The sequence below is a fragment of the Triticum urartu genome, chromosome 7 (genome assembly GCF_003073215.2).
Source record: "Triticum urartu cultivar G1812 chromosome 7, Tu2.1, whole genome shotgun sequence".
NCBI classification, from domain to species: domain Eukaryota; kingdom Viridiplantae; phylum Streptophyta; class Magnoliopsida; order Poales; family Poaceae; genus Triticum; species Triticum urartu.
Genome location: NC_053028.1, coordinates 503,564,229 through 503,574,568, shown reverse-complemented (window position 1 = coordinate 503,574,568; position 10,340 = coordinate 503,564,229). Strand labels below are relative to the sequence as shown.

The following is a 10,340-nucleotide window of genomic DNA, read 5'->3' as shown; positions in this document are numbered from 1 at the left end:
CATTCCCGCCGCCTCGCAGTTTGTCGGCGCCGCCCACCGGATGGCCCCGTCCTCATCTCCTATCCGCCATCCCCTCGTCACCGGGCTGCTCCCGCTCTTCATCGTTGTGCGCCACCACCACCACCCGAGGACCCCGTCGTCGCCGACCACCGTCACCGGCACGACATCGCCGGATCGCTTCTCCGGCCTCGCCCTCACCGGACCACCTCGACCCCAGTGCCTAAACCCTACCGCCCCTGTGAGCTCCCCCTCCGCCTTCTCCCTCCCGTAGTCGCCGCGGTCCCCGCCGATCTTGTCCGCGGTTGATGTGCTCCGGGCGCGTTCGATGCGCGGTCACTCCACCACCCGCGCCCTCTCTCCGCAGCTCCACGCCGGCGTGCCGTGCTTGCGGCCACCGCGGTCCCGGCCACGCCCGCTCGACCACGCGCGTGTGTCCCCGCCACGCTCCGCCCGCCCATGCCGTGTTCCGCCCGCGCTCGCACGACGCGCATGCGCGTGCCACGTGCTACTTCTCCTCCTGCCGCCTACGCAACCGCGCCCTCTTGTTGCTGGCTCTACCCCACCGACGCCACCCTCCGCCGGCGCCGCTCGCTGTCGACCTCCTGCAAGCCCCCCTACGGCCGCTCAGATCGCCGCCGTCCGCTTCCTCCCACCGGGCGGGCACCCACAATCATAGCGCCCGTTCGGGCTGGCGCCCGCACTCCCCTCTGCCCGCTAGCGCCCGCCCCGCTAGGCCCCGATGGGCCACTGCTAGAGGGCCCCACGCCCCTTTTGGTTAAAACGAAAACAAAAAACAAAATAATAAAATAAATTTAATTAATTAATTAACTAAATTAATTAAGTTAATTAATCCTAATTAATTAATCTAATTAACCTATTAGTTTAATTAAAAAGTAATTAGTTTAACTAAACCCTAATTAACCTAACAGAGTATGACAGGTGGGTCCCACTGGACCCACGCGTCAGTTTGACCCAGTCAACCCCCGTTGACTGTTGACGTTAGCATGACATCATGCTGATGTCATAAATCCAATTTCGAATTAAATTAAATAATTAATTAAATTCCAGAAATTAATAAAATCTTTAGAAAATCATATCTTTTAATCCGTAACTTGGATTAAATTATTTTCAACATGAAAGTTGCTCAGAACGACGAGACGAATCCGGATACGCAGCTCGTTCGTCCGCCACGCATCCCTAGCATAGTGAACACGCAACTTTCCCCCTCTGTTTCATCTAACCGAAAACGCGAAACACCGGGGATACTTTCCCGGATGTTTCCCCCCTTCACCGGTATCGCCTCATACCGCGTTAGGGCACCCCTAGCACCGCACTTTGTCATGTCATGCATCGTCATGCATTTGTTTGCATTATATTTATTGTTTCTTCCCCCTCTTCTCTTGCTAGACACCGAGACCGACGCCGCTGCTACCCAGTACGACTACGGTGTTGACGACCCCTCTCTCTTGCCAGAGCAACCAGGCAAGCCCCCTCCCCTTGATCACTAGATATCGCTTACTCTCCTCTATACTGCTTGCATTAGAGTAGTGTAGCATGTTACTGCTTTCCGTTAATCCTATCCTGATGCATAGCCTGTCCTTGCTACTACTGTTATTACCTTTACCTGCAATCCTAATGCTTAGTATAGGATGCTAGTTTATCATCAGTGGCCCTACATTCTTGTCCGTCTGCCATGCTATACTATCGGGCCGTGATCACTCGGGAGGTGATCACGGGTATATACTATATACTTTATACATGTTACATGTGATAACTAAAGTCGGGTTGGCTCGAGGAGTACCCGCGAGTGATTCACAGATTGGGGGCTGAAAGGACCTTTGTCCCGATGGCCCTCTGGGTGGATCTTTGTGGCGGAGCGACAGGGCAGGTTGAGACCACCTAGGAAAGAGGTGGGCCTGGCCCTGGTCGGCGTCCGTGGTTATTTCAAAATAACACACTTAACGGGATCTTGGTATTTGATCTGAGTCTGGCCACTGGCCTATATGCACTAACCATCTACGTGGGGACAGTTATGGGCACTCGACGTCGTGGTATCAGCCGAAGCCTTCGTGACGTCAGCGACTGAGCGGCACGCGCCGGGTTGGACCGCGTAACGCAACTTCCTTTGTAATGGAGGTTGCTAGGTCTGCTCTCCGGCCGCGTTCGTAAAGTGCAGGTGTGCAAAGGGCGATGGGCCCAGACCCCTGCGCCATAGGATTTAGACTGGCGTGTTGACCTCTCTGTTGTGCCTAGGTAGGGCTGCGACGTGTTGATCTTCCGAGGCCGGGCATGACCCAGAAAAGTGTGTCCGGACAAAGGGGATCGAGCGTGTTGGGAAATGTGGTGCACCCCTGCAGGGAAGTTGATCTATTCAAATAGTCGTGTCCCTCGGTAAAAGGACGACCCGGAGTTGTACCTTGACCTTATGATAACTAGAACCGGATACTTAATAAAACACACCCTTCCAAGTGCCAGATACAACCGGTGATCGCTCTCTCACGGGGCGACGAGGGGAGGATCATCGGTTAGGATTATGTTATGCGATGATACTTGGTGAACTTACCATCTACTCTTTTCTCCTGCTGCAAGATGGAGGTTACCAGAAGCGTAGTCTTCGACAGGACTAGCTATCCCCCTCTTATCCCGGCATTCTGCAGTTCAGTCCATATATGATAGCCTTTTCCATTTGATACCAATGCATACATATGTAGTGTAGCTCCTTGCTTGCGAGTACTTTGGATGAGTACTCATGGTTGCTTTGCTCCCTCATTTCCCCCTTTCTATACTCGATTGCTGCGACCAGGCGTTGGAGCCCAGGAGCCATACGCCATCGTCGACGACGACTACTACTACTCGGGAGGTGCCTACTACTACGTGCAGCCCGCTGACGACGACCAGGAGTAGTTTAGGAGGATCCCAGGCAGGAGGCCTGCGCCTCTTTTGATCTGTATCCCAGTTTGTGCTAGCCTTCTTAAGGCAAACTTGTTTAACTTATGTCTGTACTCAGATATTGTTGCTTCCGCTGATTCTTCTATGATCGAGCTCTTGTATTCGAGCCCTCGAGGCCCCTGGCTTGTAATATGATGCTTGTATGACTTATTTTATTTGTAGAGTTGTGTTGTGATATCTTCCCGTGAGTCCTTGATCTTGATCGTACACGTTTGCGTGTATGATTAGTGTACGGTCAAATCGGGGGCGTCACACTCGGTCCACTTCCATACTAATGAGGAACGGCACATGACCTGGATGACCAATGGACAGCGGATGACTGCTACATGAAAGGATTTCATGGATTTGCTTCAGGTTCCTGATGAGGGGCTCAACACACCCGTTGGTGTACGCCTTCATGCCAATTCCGAGTCAGCCAACAAGAACAAGTTTCAGCCCTACTATGTTGAGAAGTTGCTTCCCAGTGGCAAGAAAGCGTGGGTGCTGAACCCCTTCCTCGACATCATGTATCGCATCTTCCGCAACTCTCTTTTTCCCCGCATTGGTGACAAGGACAAAGTGCATGCCTATCTTGTGGATATGATGCTCATCTGTGAGGAGGCGCGTCTCTCTTAGACTCAACCACTTGACATCTCACATATCATGTGGTGCGAGCTTCGGTTTGCGGTGTTCACCCGTAAGGTACCCATCTATGGACCTTATCTGTTTCTGTTGATCTCGAGGACTTGGGAGAAGCTCTATCCCGATGAGGAGTTTCTTGCCCCTGACTAGATTCGTCATGAGCCCATTAAGCTCCGTGTCAAGCCCCAGTGGGCCAACACTACTACCCGTGCTGAGGCAGCGGCTGCTCAGATGGATGTGGATGCAGATGATATTGAGGAGGAGGACGCTGATGAGGGCAGCTCTGCTGGCTACTCGCCTTCATCTTCTGAGCCCGCTTGGGCTAAGAAGCTGAAGAACAAGATGAAGGCTTTGTTCTGCATGCAGGCCAAGGGGCAGTATAGGTCTCATGTTGCTCAGAAGGAGAGTCGCCGCCGCAACAAGCGGATTCTGAGGACGTTTGGCGAGTAGATATCCAACGGATCTAAGAGGGTCATCACGCCAGAGGCAGCCTGGATGGCGAAGCAGGGCTACAAGTGGACCGATTCTGAGGAGAACAAGGAGGAGACCATCCCTATTGCCGAGTCTGACGAGGAGCGTGCGAGTGATTACTCCGCTTGAGCCACCACTTGTGTTGTAGGTGTCCTCTTTGCCTTTTTGGTGTCTCGATGCCAAATGGGGAGAGAATGTAGGATTTGCGAGTTGTGAGTCGTGTTTCGTCTTTTCGCTTTGCTTTCGTTCCGTTGAACCTCGTTTGCTTTGGTTGGTTTGTGCTTGTGAGACCTTTCGATCATATGGTGTAAGATATATGCACTCTACCGTACCTTATTGAGCTTATGCTATCTTGTGCTATTTACATTATGCTCATATGTACTATCTTACTTAGTGTTAGCCTTATTGTTGTAAGATATGCCTTGTCTATAAAATATAGGGGGAGTGTTGATCCTAGTATGTGTGTCGTGCAGTCCAAAGCACTCATCTAGATAACACACATCTAGGGGGAGCCTGTCTATATTTTAGAGGTGTGGGGTTTGCCCATGTTATATGTTATCTCCCTTTATGCAAATCCCATATTGTCATCAATCCACCAAAAAGGGCGAGATTGTAAGGGCATATTTTCCCTTAGTTGTTTTGGTGATTGATGACAATGCTTTTGCGGACTAATCGTGTGCATTGAGGCCTTGTTTGGTTCAGCTTTTATCGACGGATTCCACTGCCGCGCAGCAGAATCTGAACCAAAGGGCGAACCCAGCAGAATCTGATTCCAGAAATCCGCTGCCAAAATCTAAACCAAAAGCGGAAGCAGCCCAGGACGTGCTTTCCAAAATCCGATTCCGCTGCGGGTCAAAATCTGGAAAAGCTGTATCAGCCGGTTTGCCAAATGACCTACATCTTTTTCACATCAGATTTTCCACAGCTGTTTTTCCACAGCAGATTTTTCACAGCTGCTTTTAAAAATCCACAGCCGAACCAAACAGGGCCTGAGTATTTTAGACATTTCATCACTAGGCACAAGACGATTTCGTGCTCCTCAAAGACTATTGAAGACGGCGTTTCTGTATGTTTCTTTTCGGTGGATTTGAGTCGTAGGAAACCCGTACTATTAAGAGGGGATCCGTTTTGGAAAGGCTTGGGTGGAATCATCACGTACATGTCTACTCCTTTGCACCGCCTTTCCTTTGGCACTTTGGAGCATCCTCCGTCTTTTCTTGTCTATGCAAAATGTCGTGTTTGCTGATATGGGGCATGCGGTAGTACTGCTCCTAGGAGCGGTAGTACCGCATGCCCTTGTGGTAGTATCGGCCTCTGGCGCGGTAGTACCGCAAGTGCCCACGGTAGTACCGCTTCCTTGGAGCGGTAGTACTGTGGCCTCAGGCCAGGCGCTGCTGTTATTGCGGTAGTAGGGGCAGATGTAATTTTTTACATCTGCGCCCTACGCGGTAGTACCACGCCGTGCGCTCTGGCCAGGCTCAGCAGCTTGCGCGGCAGTAGGAGCGGATGTAATTTTTTACATCCGCACCCCGCGCGGTAGTACTGCTTCTGGCTTGCAGTACTACCGTGTCAGATTTTTGCATAGATCCCAACTCAGCGGAAGTTGCCACGGATGTATTTTTATATGTCCGTGCCTTCCCAAAATCTGGACCATCCCTGCCTTGCGGTAGTACCGCAAGGGGGAGCGGTAGTACCGAGCCAGCGGTTCTACCGCCCTCTGCTTCATTGCATCTGGGCTGTTCTGGTTTCTGCTGCTCAGGCGGTAGTACCACGGGGCTTTGCGATAGTACCGCGTCCCCAGCGCGGTAGTACCGTGCTACGCAGGTTGAGTTGGTGGATAACAGTTGGATTTGTTCTTCCACTATATAAGGGGTGTCTTCTTCTCCAAGTTGACCATCTCTTCCATCCCCAAGCTCCATTGTTTCTCCAAGCTCCATTTTCGCCCGATCTCTCTCCCTAGCCAATCAAACTTGTTGATTCTCTAGGGATTGGTTGAGAAGGCCTAGATCCACACTTCCACCAAGAGAAATTTGATTCCCCCACTCATCCCTTGCGGATCTTGTTACTCTTGGGTCTTTGAGCATCCTAGACGATTGAGTTCACCATGGAGCCATATTCCATTGTGGTGAAGCTTTGTGGTATCGTTGGTAGCCTCCAATTAAGTTGTGGAGATAGCCCCAACCTTGTTTGTAAAGGTTCGGTCGCCGCCTTCAAGGACACCAATAGTGGAATCATGGCATCTCGCATTGTGTGAGGGCCTGACGAGAATACGATGGCCCTAGTGGCTTCTTGGGGGGCATTGTGCCTCCACACCGCTCCAGCGGAGACGTACTTCCCCTCAAAAGGAAGGAACTTCGGTAACACATCCTCGTCTTCACCGGCTCCACTCTTGGTTATCTCGTGTCTTTACTTGTGCAAGCTTATTTGTGTTATATCCCTTGCTTGCTTGTGTACTTGTTCTTGTTGCATCATATAGGTTGTTCACCTAGTTGCATATCTAGACAACCTACTTTGATGCAAAGTTTAAATTGGTAAAGAAAAGCTAAAAATTGTTAGTTGCCTATTCACCCCCTCCCCCTCTAGTCAATTATATCGATCATTTCATCCTAGATATTATAACGTCTAGGTTGGGGCTACGACACGGTTAAACTGAATTTGAGCTCATGCGGGCTCGGATGAACAATAAAAGAGAATTAAAAAATTCTGAATTCTTTTTAGCAAGCATCGATTAATGTTTTGATAGCTTGCAAAGTTCCCAACATCGGATGACATTCGTGAAAAACATGGCAAAAGCATTTTGGAGCATCGTATTTTTGCCTTATCTTTCCCGAATGTCATTTTGTGATGAAACTTTGCAAACAATGAAAACATCTGTCAATATTTGCTAAAAAATCAACTTTTAAATATTTTTTCTCATTTTTTATTTTATTGTTCACTCAAGCTCAGAAAAGCACTTTCGCCCGGGCTATTCCTTTGTTGTTGTTTTTTTGGCACAAAACGTCTATGCCAGTCCTACTATTATTTTTCTTTGACGAGAATGATCACCAACAGTTTCAAATTCCTTTTTGGGGGGGAGGAGGTGGGGGGATAATTCTGAACATAGATCATACATCATATTCCATATGAATTCAAAAATTCCCCTAAAATATATGGATTCAAACCACTCCTAATAATTTCCCGGTGCAATGGTGCGGGGTATTTTTTTTTAGTTTATTTATATTACATATAAAAAGAGAAAGCTAAAAGGGAGCAGCACATTCCCGGGCCCGCTACAGACCAGAAAGCAGCCGGAAGCGGGAGCGAAAGCGCCTCGAGACGCGCCGTGCTCCCGCACACTCCACTTCATCACACTCTGCTGTGCTCCGCGTCCTCCAATCCGGCGCCCCCAAAATCGTCGGAGCCCAATGGCGGCAGCCTCGCCTCCCTCCCTCCACCTCGCCCTCCTCCTCTTCGCAGTCCGCGCGGCCGTCAGCGGCGCCGCGGGGGCGGTCGGGGTGAGCGGCGGCGGGCAGCTGTGGTGCGTGGCGAAGAACAACGCCGAGGACGGCGCGCTGCAGTCGGCCATCGACTGGGCCTGCGGCCCCTACGGCGGCGCCGACTGCCGCGCCATCCAGCAGGGCGGCGCCTGCTACGAGCCGCCCGACCTCCTTGCGCACGCCTCCTACGCCTTCAACGACTACTTCCTCCGATCCGGCGGCGCCGCCAGCCCCGCCGCCTGCGACTTCTCCGGCGCCGCCGCGCTCATCGGCCTCAACCCTAGTAAGCACCGGCTCGACCCGGATTCTCTCGTGGATGATGAAGCGTCCATTGATTTCAAATTTACCAAGCATTGTTTTGCTTCGCTAAAGGCTGGATTCATGCTATGGAGTTGTGACACCTTGGTGTCGGTGCTGCCACCGGCATTTGTTTTTGCAGGTCATGGGAACTGCGTGTTTCCTTCCAGGTTCGTGCACCGCGCCTGGCCTCCAAGTTCAGCTTTCATTCTTTGAATGGTATCTCTGCATTCGCCATCTTTGAGTATCAGTTAATCTTCTGGCTTCCTGCCTAAATTGTGGATATTGGTCCTATTGTTCGAGGAACTGGATATTTTATTTCAAAATTATCAAGAACCAACAAAGCAGAGTGTGTGTGTTAGACTGTTGGAGGGTCGTGTTTGGAAGTGTCACCCACATCATTGTCAGAAACAACTTGAGCTCAGTGCTAGAGATTGAAAACCAAAATCTCTAGAAAACATAACTTCTGCTAAGTGCCCTATAGACAAATACTGTAGTCAATATTGCATCAGAAGGGCAGATCAGATGATCTATATCAGTTATCTTTTGCAAGCATCAATTAATTGCTAGGTTTTATCAAATCTCAGTATCAGTAACTACATGGAATGCATGGCATTTTGTGTGGTTGAGACTAGACTCAGGGCTAGGATAAGCACTAGCTATGAAGAAAGTGTCCATCTGATGATATGACCTAAGCATGCTATTAGTCTTTCCTTCTCCTTTTTCTTCCCCGAGTTCATCTGATGATACCCTTTTAGTCTAGAAATATTAGTATGGTCAAGGCTAGTAATGCAGTTTGTCTAACCAATCATTCTTCGTGAGTTATGTACTGCCGATTCTTTTCTTTCTAAGTTTTAATTACGTGATGTTCACAGAATCTAATCAAGTATTATTTTACTTCTCCATTCATCATATATTAATCTAGTGAGCATGTGAGCGGGTTTCAAATATCATTTGCATTTATTTGGTTGGTATCATGGTATATGTCATCACTGATTCTCCGGTGCCAAGTTTTTAACTTTCAACTCGGCTCATCACCATGTTCAGTTCCTGGCTCCGCCCTTGCACTAGTTGTTCCTCCACCATGCTCCGCCCTTGCCCTTGCACTAGTTGTTCCTCCACCATGCTCCGCCCTTGCCCTTGCACTGTTTCATCCATGTTGATGGTGTGGTTTTGAGGTAGTGGTGTAGATATCTTATTTTTTTCTGTCACAATAAAATACCAATTTATTGCTTTCACATACATACACATTGCTTAACCATATCATGCATTGGAGGATACCAGTTTTTAATTCGACCTTTAAAATTGTTGGGTGTAATCTTTCATATGATTTATATATCATTGATTGAGTGAGGATGATATAAGACTGGCATGCATGTCTACATGTAGTTGTACACATAATTAGTCGTCAAATAAATTTTACCAGTCATAGATATCCACTAGACCACTAAGGTGAGATACCAATTGTAGTTCCGTAGCTAGACACTTACCCAAAGTTTTGGAGGTTCTTTCTAAGTGATTAGCATATCTGTTGCATGGAAATATGGAATGGAACAAGCAAATTTTATTTGGTACGTTATTGAAGATACACATTTTAGATTCAGCTTGTTGACGTGTATATGTGGATTGCTTATCCCTTTCCATCAGTTCAGACTTTTAGTTGCGTTGGCTAGTGCATGAAGCTTAACATGGTATCAGGGCCTAAGATCTTGAGTTCAAATCCCGACTTTCACAATTTATCCAAAAATTGATGCCACTCCCTCTGTGTCCACGTATAGGCTTCTTGAGCCATACCTCTGAGTCTATTCACGTGTTGGCTAATGCATGAAGCTTAATGCAACTTATGGTTATTGTGTTGTGCTAGTTTTTATTAAGCTGCCGTGGAAAAAAAGTTGTGAAAAATTACTCTGTTTTGATAAATTAAACTATGATTATATTTCTTGATCCAATGGTCTTCTCACATTTCATATGTTCTAGAAAGTAATAGTATATCCCTTTTTGAAGTCATGAGAAAAGGCAGTTAGCCGAACACACCCAAATATCCCAAAACAGCTTCACCAACAAGATTATCATAATCCACCTGAGCCAAGAGTCACGATAATGCAGCCAGTTTGCCTATTTCAATTCTTAGAAACTGGATCATGGAAAATTCTTTTTTGAGCTACATATTGTTTAACATGTCAAGTCTTTGCGGAACCATTAACCCCATACTTGTCCCACTGCAGTTCATCCCCCAGAAATGGCAGCTTCACAGGAATAACAACCTATGGTCGGACCGGTGCAGATTTAAGCCAAAGTTCTTCATGGCAACTCAACACCTGGTCATTTATTTTGTGCATGTCTCTGTCTGCAACAATTTTTGTTGTCTCGCGTTTCTGATGGGTTTGCTTAACTCCTGTCTGCATGTCTATGTACATGATAAACTATTGAGCTGCAGCAATGCATTGTGTTTTCCATATGTGGTGGAGCGTGGAGTGAGGAAAAAAAGATCCTCTCTTGATGCTTCCCCCCTTTTTTTCCTGGTCT

At 48.2% G+C, this 10,340-nt stretch overlaps 1 protein-coding gene across 1 annotated transcript; it reads left to right on the top strand.

The window, feature by feature from the left end:
• The first annotated feature begins 7,317 nt into the window (after window positions 1-7,317).
• Window positions 7,318-10,272, top strand: LOC125524684 (PLASMODESMATA CALLOSE-BINDING PROTEIN 5-like). The gene is made up of 3 exons (XM_048689720.1): window positions 7,318-7,800; window positions 7,957-7,984; window positions 10,040-10,272. The coding sequence occupies exons 1-3, from the start codon at window positions 7,446-7,448 to the stop codon at window positions 10,191-10,193; spliced, it is 537 nt and encodes a 178-aa protein (XP_048545677.1). The 5' UTR covers window positions 7,318-7,445; the 3' UTR covers window positions 10,194-10,272.
• Window positions 10,273-10,340: the final 68 nt, after the last annotated feature.